Consider the following 16,681-nt stretch of genomic DNA (forward strand, 5'->3'; position numbering starts at 1 on the left):
CGAATCCTGCGCGTCCTGTGGGTGGAGAGAAGGGGAGCCACTGTCTGCAGACCACGACCGGGTGCCCTGGCACTTGGCACGGGGCTGGGAAGGCGGGGAAACTGCTCGCTGCGGACTGAGAGGAGTCAGCACACACGGCGGCCCGAGCTGTGGGAGGAGTCCGGCCTCAGGGACAGTGGGAGCCCAGCGAGAGGTGAGCACAAAGATCCCTGGAGAGTGTTCCGTGTGAGGGGCAGGAGGAGCATCGGCAGAGCTGGAGCAAAAGCGCCAGACAGAGGAGAGGGGCGCAGGCCGAAGGCGACAAAACGAGGAAGGCGGCGCCAGCGCAAGAGGCGCTGGAAGGACCAGCAAGGAGCCTGAGGACTGGAAAGTTCCAGGGTTCCCCGAAAGCTAGAGAACGAGCCGGGGCAGGTGGAGGGCGCAGCCTGGTCGCCGCCCACCCCCGGAGCCAGGGTCGTCCTTCCGCTCGCTCCGTGGAGCTTCGATTCCCGAGCCGTGCGGAGCGAGGGCCGCACACAGCAGGGCGACGGTGGAGGACACGACAGAGGGAGCGAGGGAGCGAGACGCGGTCGGGAAGTCTGAGCAGAAGGGAAAACGGCGACGCCAGCCGGAGCCGGAAGGGGTGCGCGGCGGGGCGAACCCAGGCAGACTGGAGATGCGGAGGCCGGAGGGGCCACGGGGGTGCGGTCCGAGGACGCTAACATGGCCCGGGGCCTCCCTCCTCTGAGGAACGGGACAGCGAGGCGGCCGTGGGTGTGAGGCCGTCTGAGGCCAGCAAACAGCAGACCAAGGTTCGGAGCGCTGCTGGGATCGAGGCCTAGTGACCGGGTGCTGACTCGGAGCTTGGTCTACGAAATCTAGGGCAGGAAGTGCAGAGAGCTGGTTCGCAAGACTACAGACCTCGTACCAATAGGCATTCATGACCTTGGCCAAATCACGGAGCTTGGGGAGTTTGCACTGATGGTAGCGGAATGATGACTCCTCTCATGAGGGATCGTGGAAACGATTACATAAACAGTACAAGCAAAGGACTCAGTGTGGAGCCTCTTACCCGGCAGGGAAGCTACTGCCGTTCTATTGTTAACCACAGAACCAGGTTTCAGAGAACACAGGAGGGGAAGGGGCCCTGCTGCGTTTTCTACTCATTCATTCGTCCATCCATCCATCCACCGCTGGGTGTGTCTGGGCCACTCACAAAAATGCTCTGGAGCACAAGGGTGGGCACAATAAAATGTCCCTGCCCTCAGGGCGCGTCTACTCTAAGCGAGGAAGCCAGCACCAAAGAGGACACTAAAATGTAACCTTGTGCTGTGAGAAAGGCCAGGAGGCACGAGTGCAGCAGGGTACAGGCGGGCAGCTGGTGACCGAGGAGCCCCATCATCTCCCGGGAACCCAGAACCCCAACTTCCCTCATACTCTTCCACTCCGTCATATTTCTGTAAAAAGCTAACTTTCCCTGGAAGATACCAGCGTCCTCTGCCTCTCGCATCTTGCCACAGAATGGAGCGGAAGCAGATTCACAGAGGAGCAGCTGCTGTGTGCGCAGGACGGGACTGTGCTTGAAGATCAAGGTTACGGGAAGAGGAACGACTCAGGTACTGAGAGCTTCCGTGGGCTCCTTGGGTCAGCGATGCCTCTCCTGCCTTCCCAGCTCCTCAGAATGCACTTTCCTGGGCCTGACCCAGCAACCTGTGTCTCAGCAACCCCTGAGTGATTGTGAGAAAGAGTACAGTTGGAGAGCACTGGGAAGCAGAAGTGTTCATTCAGGGGCTGGGGATGCAGCCGGTGGGGGCACACTTGCCTACCATGCATGTGCAAGGCCCTGGCTTCAAGCACTGCGATGCAGAAAGAAATGATTTTATACAAGAACGAAGTAATGATGACTAGTGCTCACGCGGTCCTGCAGGCCTCCAGACTTTGTACTAATGTTTTTATGGACACAGCTTATTAATACTCAGGAAGGGCTGGGCACTCAGTTCTCTGCTTTGAAGATGAGGTAGTGAGGCTCAGCACCCCAAGAGTGTCCCTACAGCTGGAGCCGGGCAGTGGTCTGGCGAGGGTTTCACATCCAATCTTTTGGACTCCACGCCATGGTCAGAGTCCTCACGCTCACTCTAAGTAGGACGCTCTGGTCTAGATCCAGGCCACGCAGTCTCCTCCACCCATCTCCTCATATCCTGGGTGCCTCTCGTAATCGAGGGCTGTAGTGTTTGCATTTGTGAAACTGGCTCACCCTAGTGAAATATGTGAATATTGAGTTTTTTATTAGAAAAAAAAGTAGCCCTAAAGGAAAATAAGACCATGATGTTCATAGACAAATTAAGTTCCCCAAACCATGCTAGTCCTGTTTACTTAGCAATTAATTAACATTCTCAAAATCTGGGAAGTAACTGAGGATTGTGCTGAAGAACAAAGTGAGCAGGGCGATTGTGCATAAAGAAATCAGCCTGAAAAGGGAGCACAGCACCACCCTGTGAGAAGGGGTGCACGTTCTCCTGCAGGCGCTCACACTCCTCTTCCCAGAACCTTCAGCGCCGCTTCTCCACCTCTGCTCCTGCTCTTCCACCCGGAGGAGATGGCGCCTCTCTCCCAAGAGCCTTGGCTGTGACCACTTCCAGAAGTTCTAGCGCAGCCCCCAAAGGATCGAAGTGCCACTCTGGCTGCTGCCCCTGATAACCTCTGCCTCTCAGGTCAAAGAATTCGGTCCTGCCACGGTTCGAGGTCCTTGTCCCAAACTTCGGACTCAGCAGGAAGAAGAGTCCCCACACCAAAGAGTTACCTGGCCCCAAATATCAACAGGGCTACTGTTGAGAATAAAACGCCCTGGACAGAATGGTTCCAAAACAACGAGACGGTTTAATATCTGTTCAGTGACAACTGTCTGCTGGGCACTCTTCCAGGTGCTGGGAAAGCACAAGTGAACTGAGTATGCAGAAATCCCTCCCCTCCTGCAGTCTGCACTCAGTGTGAGGGAAATGGCTATAAACAAAGCAATGTGGTGTCAAAGGCTTGGGATTAATATGAAGAAGGGGAGGAGACAGAACATGTCAAGGCTGGGACCAGGGCTTCTTTGGACAGGGTAGTCAGGGAAAGACAATGACAGTTGATAAAAGATGTGAATAAAGTGAGAGAGGAAGAATTATCTGGAGGAAGAGCATTCTAGGAACAAGACCAGTCAGTGCAAAGGCCCTGAGGTGACAAGTGTTTGTTTAAGTCAAAAGGAAGAGAGAGGGGAGGATAAAGGTCTGCTTTCTTCTGTCCCTTCATGACCTTATTTTGGGACCATTCCATGTAGGGCATGGCTTCTCAGTGGCAGCACTGGTGGCACTTGGGATGGATAATTCTTTGGTGTGCAGATTGTCTTGTGTGTTGGAACATTTTAGTCATTACCTTGAGCCCTGCTCACTAGATTCTAATAGCACCTGCTCCTTGCCTCAAGCCATTCAACAGCGTCTGTAGACATTTCAAGTGTCTCACAAGGAGCCAAAGTGCATCTGACTCAGAGCTACTAGGCAAGGGGCAGTGGGTGAGTGGTACAGTGTCTGTCAGCATCATCATTAGTTATAGATTACTAAAAACAGATGCCTGCTGAAAAAGAGGGCTAGGATATCTAAATGGAAACTAAGCTAAGCAACATCTGAAGTCACCGATCAAGCCAAAAATTTCAACAAGTCACTGTTTGATTAAAACAGGTAATGATTGTGCAACGACTAAACTTATTAAATATGATTTGTCTTAATTATTATATTTATCTGAGAATAAGCACAAAAACATGCCAAGGCTCCAAACCCAGACCTCCATAAGCATAAAGAAAGGCCCTGAACACATCGTATATGTGGTTGAAAGACTAACCCTCTAGGCTGGGATGTAGTTCAGTGGTTCCACCATCTGCCTGGAAAGTGCAAGGTCCCGAGTTTGATCCCCACTACAGAGAATAGGCCTCTATTGATCTGACTGATCTACTTTAAATTCTAATATAAAAATGTGAACAGTATCAAACACCCGATAACACATATTGCCTTTGGACAATATGTACCTTGGAAAGTTTCACAACTTGGTTATTTTTTAAATGATTTATTTCTTGCTATTTTGGATCTCTTTCTAGGAAACCTTGGCAAGTTCCTAATTTCTAAAATAAGTTATTGGAATGTTTAATACGTAAGAACTGAAAATTCTTCTATCATTAAAAGTGTATGTTAATTTGTTACAAAACTGTGGCCCTCCTTATGTTTTCACAAGTGATGGAGACCCCAGACCGATTTATTTTAATGTTTTAGACTCTGATGGCAGGCTTCGGGGATGGTGGTGGTGATGCGAGCTAATAGGAAAATTTTCCCCTTCTTGATTTTGGTTTAAAAACAAAACAAAAGTTGTAGTAATTACCTTTGGTTATTAACTATGTCACATTTAATGTTTTCCCCTTAATAGAAAACACTGGCCCAAGCTGCTCACAAGTTTAAACTCAGGACTTCAGACCACGTACCTTTAAGACGAAGCAGTGCTCACTGGGCGCTTTGTATTTCACTCTGCACTGCACCCCGTAGTAAACGTTGACATTTTCAAACTGTATAAAACATGCCAGATCTCGGGAGGTCTGAAAGAGAGGGAGAAAAGCGCCTGACTGAGACGACAGCCGGTCATTTCCCGAGGCCGTCCCGATGGCACCACGAAGGGTTCCATTTCAGCGGAGAACACGGAAGTTTAGGTGACTGACGGGACATCTGTCCTACACCCTGCCGCACCTGTCCTGCGCCTGGCGGACGGAGGAGGGGTTCGCCGGGTTCTGGGGGTCGGAGCCTCTGACCTGGAGCCTGGCCTTGAGGGGCCCCTGGGGACTCAGCCCTACAGGGCGGCCAGCTCAGAGCTCATCGAGGCTGTCAGGCAAATTTGGTACCTGGTAAATCCGCACGCACCCTGCGCATCTCTCCCGGAGAAAAAGGCTTCCTCTCCCGCTTCCGCTGCAGAGTTGCCATGGAAACAGAGGCTTTCTTCCACACATAACGTGGCCCCGAGGATGGCGATCTTTTATCTACATTTCTGCCTACCCTCCAATTATACATTTGTTCATTATTTTTTCTTTTGCATTCTGTAATTCTTTATAGTGAATAAAGAATAAGAGGTCAAACTGCTACATGTATGCAGTTTTTCCTTTATCGAAGGTGTTTGCTTTCTCTTCTATTTTTTCATCTGGATTTTGTTTTTCTGTACTGAGGGTGGAACCCAGGGTCTTGCATTTCTAGGCAAATGTACCACCGCTGAGCTACAATCCCAGCCCAGACGAAATTTTAAAGACATGAATGAGGTTTTACTACAATCAGTTTCGTGGCTTGTTCTTTTGCTTTGTATTAAGTGTGTGCTTGCAGTACAGTCCTGTGAGGGGTTGGTACATGAACATAACACCTCTTAATTGTTTTCTCACCCCTTTAGCCTCCCCTTCCTCCCCCATCCATCTCTCTCTCTCTTTTTTAAAGACAAGGTTTCCCTTTGTAACCCAGGCTGGCCTCAAACTCACGGTGACCCTCCTGGCTCAGCCTCCTGAGTGCTGGGATTACAGGCGCACACACCGTACCCAGCCTTTTTCCTCCATCTGATCCCCTTCCCACTGGAGAAAGATCTATCTCCCTACTTCTTATTATCTATCTTTTATTTTGCTACTTATTTAAATTTTGGGTTTCTTATGAAAGAAACATGTGATATTTAGGCTTTGTGTCTGACTTACTTCACTTAACCCTACAGTCTCAAGTTTTTCTTGCTGTTAGCCTTGTATCTCATTTTATGGGTGACGATTTATTTGAAACCATTCTACCGTAGGTGATTAGAGGTTATTTCAACATTTTGCTATTACAAGAAATACTGTGTTCTTTTTTTCTCCCTGGCTACCTGAGGATCTGTTGCCATCAGGAATGACACAGTAACTATCCATGCCCTGCGGTTCCTGACCAACCGACTACTTCAAAAGAAACAAATGGTCACTGATGTCCTTCCCCTGGGAAAGCAACAGCATCCAAGACAGAAATTTGGGGAAAACTCACCAGAATGTACAAGACTACACTGGATGTCATTTTTGTGTCTGGATTCAGAACCCATTTCGGGGGTGGCAAGGCAACCGGCTTCGGCATGATTTACGATTCTTTGGATTATGCGAAGAAACATGAACCCTAACATAGACTTGCAAGTCACGGTCTGAGAAGAAAAAGACGTCCAGGAAGCAGTGGAGGGAGCGCAAGAGCAGAGTGGAGAAAGCCAGGGGCACCGCGAAGGCCGATGTTGGTGGGGGCAGATCGGACAACAGCTGAAGGAGCAAACGTTTTGCTGTGCCTGCCTGAGTGTTTCACGAGAGGACTAACAAACTGAAAACTTCAACAACAACAAAAAGAAATCCAGGGCAACTGAGCGAATGCTTCTGTCAGACGGATCAACTAACGTGAATCTGCTACGTCTAAGGTGCACTCCCTTTCACACCGCACAGGTCTTGCTAAATGATCCCCCATCTGACGGGACCAGTCTGCTTTCCTACTTCTCATGCGTAACAGCTTTTTCACGCAGGTGTTTTCTTACCCACACCCACCGAAAGTGGGTACTGTCACTTTTATTAATCCCTTGGGAGGAAATAACATCTCACCACCTAACGTACACTTTCCTGGTAACTGGTAAGGTGGATCAACTTTTCCTTTTTAAATTTTGTGGTGCTGGGGATCAAGCACACTTCCCAAGTGCTTTCCTGCAGAGCCGCACCCTGAGCTCCAAACAGAACTGTTCAGCGGCTGAACACTGAATTCTCACTTAGGCTTCGTCTGTCATTTTCCCTTTCCGTCCCTCCCGTCTTCTTCCTCTCCTCTTACTCCTTCTCCTCTCCTTTCCTTTCCTCCTCTGCTTCCTATTCCACTGGTCTGTCTCTCTCTCACCCCTCTCTTCCTCGCCCTGTCTCCCTCTGTCAATGCAACCAGAGCTGTAAATAGGCCAGACAAGGGCTGTCGCACAGAGTCGCATCCCCAGACCTAAACTATTCTTTGTCTGAAGTTTTCTTTTCTTTTCTCAAATGGGTTCTTGCTATGTTGTCCAGGCTGGACTTGAACTTGAGAGCTCATGTAATCCTCCTGCCTCAGCCTCTTGAGTAGCGGGGACTACAGATGTGTGTCACATGTCAACAGCATGGCTTGCTCCTTTTTCTTTTTACAAGTACATTTATCTTTTTCTAGTTGATTTGTTGAAGTCTTTATGGATACTTGTATCTGTTTTATATGTATTGCAAATGTGGCCTCTGACTCTGAAGCTAGTCTTTAACCTCGTTTGTATCTTTGGCCAAAGGGAATTTGAAAGCAACTTTATCCAGTCAAGTATGTCCGTTTCCTCCTTTGTGACTTGTAGTTTTTATTTTTGATTAAGAAAGCTTTTCCCCACCTCAACATTATAAAAATATTAACCTACATTTTCTCCCATGATGTTATACTATTTTTCTAAGTATATATTAATCTAGGATTTAATTTGGTACATGGGACAAGACTGGGAAGCTATTTTTCCCAAATGATATATAATATTTTAATGCTATTGAAAGAAATACTGTTTTCTCACTACTGTAAATTGCTGTTTACTTCTCTTTAGCTTAGATGGCTTTCTGTTGATCTATTCATCTCTGTCTAGGTTTTACTAACGTTTGGCCACTAGGAGAAGGCATTTCAGATCATAGCTCTTTATAATTAGGGGGTCTCTTGGAACAGTATGTCTTTCTGATTGATTTTTAGAATCAATGAATTTTAAATATAAGAATCTTACTGAAAATTTAAAAGAGATCGCACTGATTAATAGGAAAATCCTGCCAGGCATGGTGGCGCATGCTTGTAATCCCAGCACTCAGGAGGCTGAGGCAGGAGGATCACTGTGAGTTCGAGACCAGCCTGGGATACATAGTGAGTTCCAGGTCAGTCTGAACTACATAGTGAGACCCTGTCTCAAAAACAAAACAAAACAAAAAATAAAAATAGGGAAATCCTGGCAGAAGTACCTTTCATCTAACAACATGGCATGTTTCTATTTCTGGAGTTCACTTCTACTTTCTTTAATCTTATAATTTATGCTGTACATGTCTTGAACTTTTCTTAAGTTTATTGCTAAATATTTTGTATTTTTTCATTCCTACTACACATGGAATCTTTTGCATTATATTTAATTTGCATATTGTTTGTATCAAGGAAAACAAGTTATTTGGTCAATTTATTTGGTCTTAATAGATTTTCTTGTGTTGCTGGGCAGGTGGGTTTGGCAACCGTGAACAATGAGACTTTCTGCCTCTTCTTTTTAATACTTCTTACTTAGTTCCTTGACTTACTGGTTAATTGCTTCGTACCAATAACAATGGTAGCAACAAGAGAAGGTTATCACTGTGAACACTTTTAATTTGTATCACTTAGTGCACTGGTCGTTACAGACTTATTTATATGCCTCGGTTACATTTAGGCAGAGTAAGGGGCGTCCCTCCTGTCCCCCACAGAGGCACAGGGGTGGAACCAGTCCCCCTCCCAGCAAGGGCTCTGGACCGAGCTTGCCTGCAGCCTGCATGTCCCCAGACCACAGCCTCCCCTGGGGAAGGGCGCACTGCGGTCACTGGCTCGGGAGCAGGCGAAGCCCGCAGTGCCAAGTGCGCCACATGGTGGTGCCCAGGTTCCTGTCCCGTCAGGGTTTGATGAGCTACATCTTAAAGCTTTCTAAAGGTGAGCAAAAGAAGGAAATATCCCAGTCCTCCAAGAGAGATCTGGGAAAAGCTAATGATCGGAATGAACATTACAGTTACATTTCAAAGAAGACAAATTTAAAACGTGCTAGTAGATTTGAGGCAGTAATAACTCACGAAGTAAAAGTTAAGTGATAGCTAAACTACTCTGCCAAAGTAGGCAGCGAAATGCACATAGTACACCTCAGAGAGTGATTTAAATGTTCAGAACATTTTGTTAGCCCCCCCCAATTCCGTTGTTTGGCTCTGGAAGGTTCCCCGAAGACCCATACGTGGAAGGCGTGGCCCTGGTGTCAGTGGGCGGTGTCAGCCTGTAGGGGTGTGGCTTAGGGGGAGAAGTGAGGTCACAGGGGGCGTGGCCCTTCCACACTTGCTTCTGTGCCCGTGCGAGGCCCCCTCCAAATGCTGCTTCCCTAACTGTGGTGCCTGCTGCTGGCCCAAACCTCCAAACCATGAGCCCAAATAAGCCTTAACTGTAAGGGAGTTCATTGTCTCAGGCGTTTTGTTACAGTAGTAGGAAGCTGACCGATGCACTGACCTTTGTCTTCCCTTTGGGTACATAATAAATTCCAGAAGCCCGTAAAAGAAAATAGCGCCGTTTCCAGGCTTTTTTTCCATCTTCTTTCAGATAAAGAGCTCCTTCAAGTTCTGGTACAATGACAGACGTTCCACAGAAACTTTCCTGAAATTGAGATTCCAAAGGCATAAAACACATGAAAGATAAAATAGACATTCTTTTTTTTTTTTTTTTTTTTTTTTTTTTTTTTTTTTTTTTTTTTTTTTTTTTTTTTTTTTTTTTTTTTTTTTTTTTTTTTTTTTTTTTTTTTTTTTTTTGGTACCGGAGATCGAACTCGGGTCCTTGAGCTTGCAAGGCAGGCAGCGGAACCACTGAGCTAAATTCCCGGCCTAAAACATTCTTGTTCAGTTTATTTTGAGACAGGGTCTCACTATGCAGTTCAGGCTGGCCTCGAACTCATTATGTAGCCCAGACTGCCTTTGAACTTGCAGTGATCCTCCTGCCTCAGCCTCCTGAGTGTACCACCAGACCCAGCTCTTCTCCACACTGAAACAAGTTTTCAAGTTAGCCTTTAAGCTAAAAGTCAGTTTTGCCCACAACTCTGAACACTCCTGTTTCCATTATATGCCATTTGCCACAGGGAGGAAGGTGTGTTTAACAGCGCCCATAGAGGCTCCTGGGTTAGACCTCAAGGCACTGAGACTGGGACTATGGATCACTGAACTTCTCTTCCCTCACGCGAAAAAAGTGGAAGAATAGGTCTACTTCATAAGGTCAGGGAGCACCTCTTGGTGTACTGTAAAAGCCAGCATTTAACAAAGTCTCTTACTATTGTTACAAATTGGAAAATAAAAAGTTCTTACTTTCCAGGTAAGTAACAGAATTACTACTTCGCTGCTGGTAATTGGAAAACACATCACTATATTGTAAAAAGTTAATATTTTATTCTTGGGATTGTTTCCTTTTAGGATAATGAAGAATTTCTACTACTATAACAGAAAGGAAAAATGAAACACATTTCCAGGCATGTATTTTTAAATCTCAAAACTTTCATAGAATTATATAATTCTTAATAAATTTTTTCTTATGCATCTTGTTTTGAGACAAAGTCTTATGTAGCCTCGGCTCCTTCAACTCCTGATTCTCCTGCCTCAGCCTCCCAAGTGCTAGGATTACAAGCATGTGCCTACCCTGTCATCTATTCTTTTAGCTCAAATACTCAAACTTATTTTTTGCTTTCTTTTTATAACTCTCAACATTCTTTTAGTCTCATAAGTGCAAAATAACTTAATTTTGCATCCTCCAAGTATATTTATACATGGAAACATTTTTGTTCACATTTCCCCTCACATAACCAGTGCCCAGTTTAGACACTGATTTCTAAGCTTAGAAACATAGGGCCGTGTCAGGACAATTCTCTTCCCATGTCTGTGGGTCTCCCTCGCAGCTGGATGTGCCCGGCCCCGTCTCCCTCTCGGGACACCTCCTGCCCGACTCTTCCCGGGTCAGCCCGGAGTCTCACTCAGCGGGGACAGGGCGGCTGCGTGTTCCCACGCTGGGCCTGCATGGCCTCAGCACGCGTCTGCGACCAGCCATCTGCGACCTGCGTTTCTTCCAGCGGAGAAGAGCCTTGATTCCTAGCAGAGCCGCCGCACAGTTACTAGGAGTTTCCAAAACTCAGCTGTTAAGCGGACCTCTCCACTGTCCCAGCGGTAATCACCATGGATACCTGCGCTCCCACCACCTCCGAGTCTAATCTGCGTGACGATTCGGCTTGGTCCGAACCCGAGGCTCCCAGAGGCGGGCCGGGCTCCCATCCACTCACCGACAGACAGCTGGGCCCTCGCAGCTCCAGGTCTCACGCTCTGGGCCGCCTGCAGCTGCGGCTCAGGAGAGCATCACAGAAGTGCGGGCGTCCGGATGCTCGCACACAGTACACCTCAATTCTTTCTAGCAAGATCTACCTCCTTACTTCCCACTTTAAACATTTTGCTTTTTATTGACACTCTGGGTTTCTCATTTAAGAGAAAGCATGTGGCATTTAAGCTTGTGTGTCTGCTTTTGAAAGCTTAACATCACAGTCTCACAGTGAGTGTATTTGGAAGATTTAAAGATTTGGAAATCCTCGTCTGACTTCTGTGAAGCACTTAAATAAAGGAACGTACGCAGTGTGAGCGGATGAGTTTTGTGAAGCTTTACAAGTCTTTTTAGTCAAAAATTGCCAATTCAAATTCGTGAAAAGCAAACTACGTTATCTAAAGCCACACTGTATTACAGCCGACTCAAGAATCAATTATCTAAATAGCTGTATTTAATAATAATTTGATTTTAAAACCCCAGCTTAAAATTTCAGTCTGTAGCTCAGCATTTCCCACTGTTCTGCAGAGTGAATAATTTAAAACAGATGAGGCACGTGTTCTTCTGTGTTTTCTCTGGAAAATTAAGCTTACCTCGAGTAAGGATTCTTTGGTCTTAGCATTCATTTTCTCCTTGGTCTGCTTGACTTCTTTTTTTCCTTTGTTATCCAAGTAGAAATTCTAAATCAAACGTTAAGAGATCAGGTCAGTCAGTGTTTGTTTCTGTGCCAGCACCGCAAGAAACTGATGGGCTTGGCGGAGAGGGGCCGAACTGTGTGAAGCAGACAGGCAGCCCTAGGTCGGCCAGAGGTCTGGCTCCCGGGCTCCCACATCGCGGACGCACAGAGCGTCTTCCTTCCTCTCTGTCACGCTCACAGGCAATGAGGAAACACCAGCAAAGTCAAATCCCCTTCAGTGGTGAAGTCCCATATCCAAGAACTCGAGGGGAAGCCAGGCAGCTCCGGGAAGAGCCTCAGCCTGTCCAAGAAACAGCATTTACTGTGTGTACACTGTCGACTTTCCAAATTCTCTACGTTCCATCACGCTGACCGGCCACCTCATATTATTGGATTTCCAGAAAGAAAGAGAAAGGTAGACACACAGACACACAGACACATTCACAACCTGTGTGGCTAGGGCACAGGTCACGGCTCTGTCCGCAGGCAGCTTGCCACGAGTGTCAAACACAATTCAGTGATTAGAAAAGAGCCTCTCAGCGATGGGAAAAAAATCCCACAGAAGTACTGCTTTATTTAATTACACATAAGCAGTGACTTCACCTTTCACTATTCCAAACACATTTATTGCTCATTTTTAAAGATGAGCTGTTAAAGCTGAAAAAAAAAAATAAAGATGAGCCTTCCTCCCCTGCCACAAAGTAACTGCGCTGTGGCTTTGAAATTAAGCAGAAAAATAAACAAAACCCAGTGCTGGTGACGAATACGCAGCAAATTCATTTCACTCCGGACAAAGCCTGAGAACCAATTTTCAGGGCTGTGAAGAACCTCAAATTTACCCATTTTCAAAGACCTGTTTGAAGATTATGCAGCAACTTTGTTGTTTTTCCTAGATTCAAAATCTGCAAACCCTCTCCTCCTATGAACCCACTGGAATCTCCAAGGGGCAGCGAAGGTGCCAGCCCTGCCATGCCGTGCCCTCTGCCGAGGCTTCCTTTGCCTCTGTGGCCACCACGGCCGTGGTGTGGAGGAAGAGGAGCTCCTGTTTCAGCACGCAGTCACCTTCCGTCAGCCTGGAGTGCTCTTTGCTCTCTGTCACGGCGAGGAGCACAGCAGCGTCAAAGGTTTTAGCTTTGTCTTCATGGCACCCAGATGTCCATCAGCATCTCCTTCCCTGCCCTGGGTACCAAGACCCGTGTCCCCTTGTCTTCTCCACTTACAGGTTCTCTTCTCTTAGGTTCATAGTGAAACCCTGTCGGTCTCCTCTTCGATAAACAGTGCGTCTGCACCTTCAAAGTCCAAGGCTTTCTCGAACTTCCCTGGACCATCTCTCTGAATGTCAAGTCTCCCCCGCCACCTCGGCGACATCCCCGGCCTCTCCTCGGGGCTGAGGCAGCATCTGCAGCTACCTGTTCCTTGCTGTCCTGAGCGGCGCATTTTCTGGCCTTGAAACTTTGTGGACCTCAGTGGGCTGTGCTCTTGATTTTCTGCTGCTTTTTAGCTGGCAGGTGGGAAAGACCGGCTGATACAGGGCTCCTTTCCGGGCAGGTGCCAGAGCAGGGAAGGGGCCTGCACCGTCTGTACTGCCTGTCCCGTGGGTGGGCCTTTCTCAAAGGGTCCATCCGAGGGCTTGGATGGAGGCAACTGTTTTTGTAGATCTCTCACCCTGTGTAAAGGTGGAACTGCCACACTGCTCTGGGATAAGGGGCCACCGTCTGGCACCTGTATTCTAAAGATGTCAGGGCATCAGCAACTGCACATCACCAAACTCCGCCTGACTCATAAGCTAGGGCTGAAGGGGCCGTAGGCTGACATCCAGCCAAAAGGTCTGTGGGTGCCACCAGCTGGGATGAAGACGTGGATGAGCCCACCGGAGCCTGAACTGCAGCTGGGTCCCGAGGCAAAGAACACTGTGGTCTCAAAGGCTCACCGACAGTGAGGACTGTGGTATCGCTCCGCAGAACACAGTGTTCTCAGGTTTCATCTCAAGATGGTATCTTCTGTATCTCGGAACTTTGGTGAGTGCCATGGTGGAGATCTTAGTGGTGGCAGCAGCCCATCCACACTATGTTGAATGAAATAATTACCTTTTCTTTCAGGGCTGTATAGTATTCCCCATTTTCCTTTATCTCTTCATCCATTGCTGGACAGTAGAGGTGTTTGTGAATCTTGGCTCTTTTGAATATGGCAGTAAATATGGCAGTACTCACGTCTCTTTGTATATATACCCATAAGTGAGATTGCTTGAGCACATGGCAATTTATTTTTAGTTTTTTTCAGGAATCATCATATTGTTTTCCAAAGTTCCTTCTGTAATATACATTCCCACCAATGGTCCAGAAAATTCCCTTTTTCCCCACATCCTCCCTACTATGTTTTGTTTGTTTGTTTGTTTGTTTTGAGACAGAGTCTCACTATATACTTCAGGCTGGTCTTGAACTCATTATGTAGCCCAGGCTGGCCTCAAATTCATGGCGATCCTCCTGCCTCAGCCTCCCAAGTGCATGTGACCTTTGGTCACAGTTTGCTCCCTTTTCCCACAGCTTTGGGGAGTCTGAGATTTGGGGATGGCAGGATAGGAAATAAATGGAACAAGTATGTGATATCAGGTGAATCTTGATTGTCAATCTGACTGGAGTGAGAAATGCCCAGAAAAGTAGTAAGGCACATTCTGGGGTATCTGTGGGGATGTTTCCAGAGATGGCTGGCACATGGACAGGGAGACCCCCTGAGTGGGGGGCCTGGGTGAAACAAAAGCAGAAGAAGGAAGCTCACCAGTCTTGGCCTCCCTCTCTCCCTCCCGTCCCCTGCCACCGTGAGACAGGCAACTTCGCTGTACTCCACCTATGTCAGGATTTCCTGCCTCGCCATGGCCAAAAAGAATGGAGCCAGCATGGTTTTGGCCTTGGACTGAAACCTCTGAAATGGTGAGCTCAGCAAAGTATGTGTTTCTTCCTTTAGGCTGATTCTCACAGCTCAGAAGCAGAAAGCAGATTAACACAAAAACCTTCACACATAAAATATCTCCTTAAAGAGTAAAAGAAAGTTACCAGTCCATCTGTGAATATTTCCGTGGGCCTTTTCCATGCAGAAAATATCCCTGCTCTTAAGAAACTTGCTGTTATACCCAGAGGATAAATGTACGTGAGACTTCAGGCAATACATGGGGTGAGCCACCACACAACTTTCCGACAGGTCACACCCTACAGGTTTCCAAGGAGGAAGAAATTACTGTGGGTCGACAGAGTCAAGGAAAACTTTAAAGAGGAGATCAAAGCTTGACTGGGGCACTGAAAAATGTTCAATATCCAAATGGGAGAAAAAAGTGTAAAGACGTTATTTTGGAGGCCCGGAGGATGTGTTTCTCAGGATCGGGTTCAGAGTGCTCAGTGATTCAGGCACCCTGGGCCCCAAAGGAGATCCCGGACCCCTAAAAGAGAAGGAAGCCTGCTTCTGCTCCAGCTGGTGGCGGCAGACCTTGGCGTCATCTATGTGACACCGGTTTTAGGCACATGCAGGATGCAAGACTTGGGGGTCGGGAAGGCTTCCGCCCAGATTCCAGGAGAAGGCCTGGGAGGCCGGGCAGTGCCCCTGAGAGGGCAGCGTGTGGAGCTGAAGGGACAGTGGAGACCCCACACGTTTGGAGAAGCCAGGAATGTGGGTCATCTGAGGAAAGCCGCAAGGAAGGAGCAGAGCCAGCGCAGGAGAGAAGCCACGGGAGCGGAGCCACCCAAAGTGCTGCAGGAGCAGAGCCATCCAAGCCCTGTGTGGTTCGCATCTTGCCACGGATTGTCAAGGCTGCCAGACACAGAACTCCAGGACTTAATGTCTGCCCTGCCGGATTCTGGACTTGCTCTTGTCCCATTCCTCTGCATCCCCTATTTGTACCTTTTGGAATGGTAACATTTATCTTGTGCCACTGAATGTTGGAAGTGTTTCACATTCATTTATACAGGGGCTTATAGCTAAAAGTTTGCCTTAAATCTCAGAGCAGACTTGGGACTTAGACTTTTCAGCAGTGCTGAAACTGTTAGGACTTTGCCAACTCACAGAGAGGGACCAAGTGCTTTTCGTGTAAAGGAATGTGCATAAGTCTTTGGGGGGCTGAGGGCGGAATGCTATGGTTTGAGTCTAGATGTCTCCACTAAGCCTTAGGTGGTCGTGGGTGGGGCTTTTTCAGAGGTGACTGAATCTAGAGCACGTGATGCTGGGATTAAGGGTGTGTGATCACTAAATCAGACCACTGGTTAGTTTGGCACTACCCTAATCCTGGCAGGGACACAATATAAGGGACCGAAAGAGGCTGGTCTTGTCCCTTGTTTGTTTTGCTACCATCTGCCTGCTATGAACTGTTTCTCCTCTGCAATGCCCTCTGCCATGCTACCCTGCCTTGGGTCTAGCCGATGATGGACTGACACCTCTATAAACTATGAGCCAAATACACCTTTCCTTCCTTAACTTGTGGGCAATGGAAATTTTGTCTCAACAACAAGAAAAGTAACTAAGGCAACAATGTACCAGAGCCTTCGTCAGGCACCGTCCCTTAGATGGGCGCGAGTCCATCTTGGAGAGCACAAAGGTGGTTACTGAGTGACGTTCCTTCCACCTGGGCCTGTCCTGGGAGGGCAGACTGTCCATGACAGCCGGAGGGTTGGAAGGGAATGCAGGAAAGATGCCACGAGGTAATTTTATCCCACAGTGGCTGGCAGACTATGGCTGGGATCCTTCTGCACCCGGGGGGAAGAAGTGTTTCCTTTCTCTGTTCCTCACCATGCAGCCAATGGCAAACCATAACTGCACCAAAGCCAGGTAATAAACAATGATCTATAGCATAAAAATTGTCTGAGGGCTGGGGATTTAGCTCAGGGGCACCGTGCCTGCCTCACAAGTACAAGGACCTGAG

The 16,681-nt window shown here is 47.6% G+C and overlaps 1 protein-coding gene, 1 long non-coding RNA gene and 1 pseudogene across 2 annotated transcripts in view; 2 read left to right on the forward strand and 1 right to left on the reverse strand.

Moving 5' to 3' along the window:
• Positions 1–4,498, forward strand: part of LOC117284453 — a 13,958-nt gene extending 9,460 nt beyond the window's left edge. The window contains exon 3 of the long non-coding RNA XR_004515546.1: positions 4,429–4,498. This is a non-coding gene — a long non-coding RNA (uncharacterized LOC117284453). The remainder of the gene's footprint in view (positions 1–4,428) is intronic.
• The window catches only part of Apbb1ip (amyloid beta precursor protein binding family B member 1 interacting protein), a 53,885-nt gene that overhangs the window by 9,408 nt on the left and 27,796 nt on the right, over positions 1–16,681 (reverse strand). Inside the window, exons 7-9 of the mRNA XM_033759505.1 lie at positions 11,696–11,782; positions 9,267–9,410; positions 4,484–4,594 (exon numbers count right to left, since the gene is read on the reverse strand). Of these exons, the coding sequence (XP_033615396.1) occupies positions 4,484–4,594; positions 9,267–9,410; positions 11,696–11,782 (342 nt within the window). The remainder of the gene's footprint in view (positions 1–4,483; positions 4,595–9,266; positions 9,411–11,695; positions 11,783–16,681) is intronic.
• Positions 4,659–6,616, forward strand: LOC104855750 (annotated as a pseudogene).

Source organism: Fukomys damarensis, unplaced genomic scaffold, assembly GCF_012274545.1.
Source record: "Fukomys damarensis isolate Sample0158 unplaced genomic scaffold, DMR_v1.0_HiC HiC_scaffold_37, whole genome shotgun sequence".
NCBI lineage: Eukaryota > Metazoa > Chordata > Mammalia > Rodentia > Bathyergidae > Fukomys > Fukomys damarensis.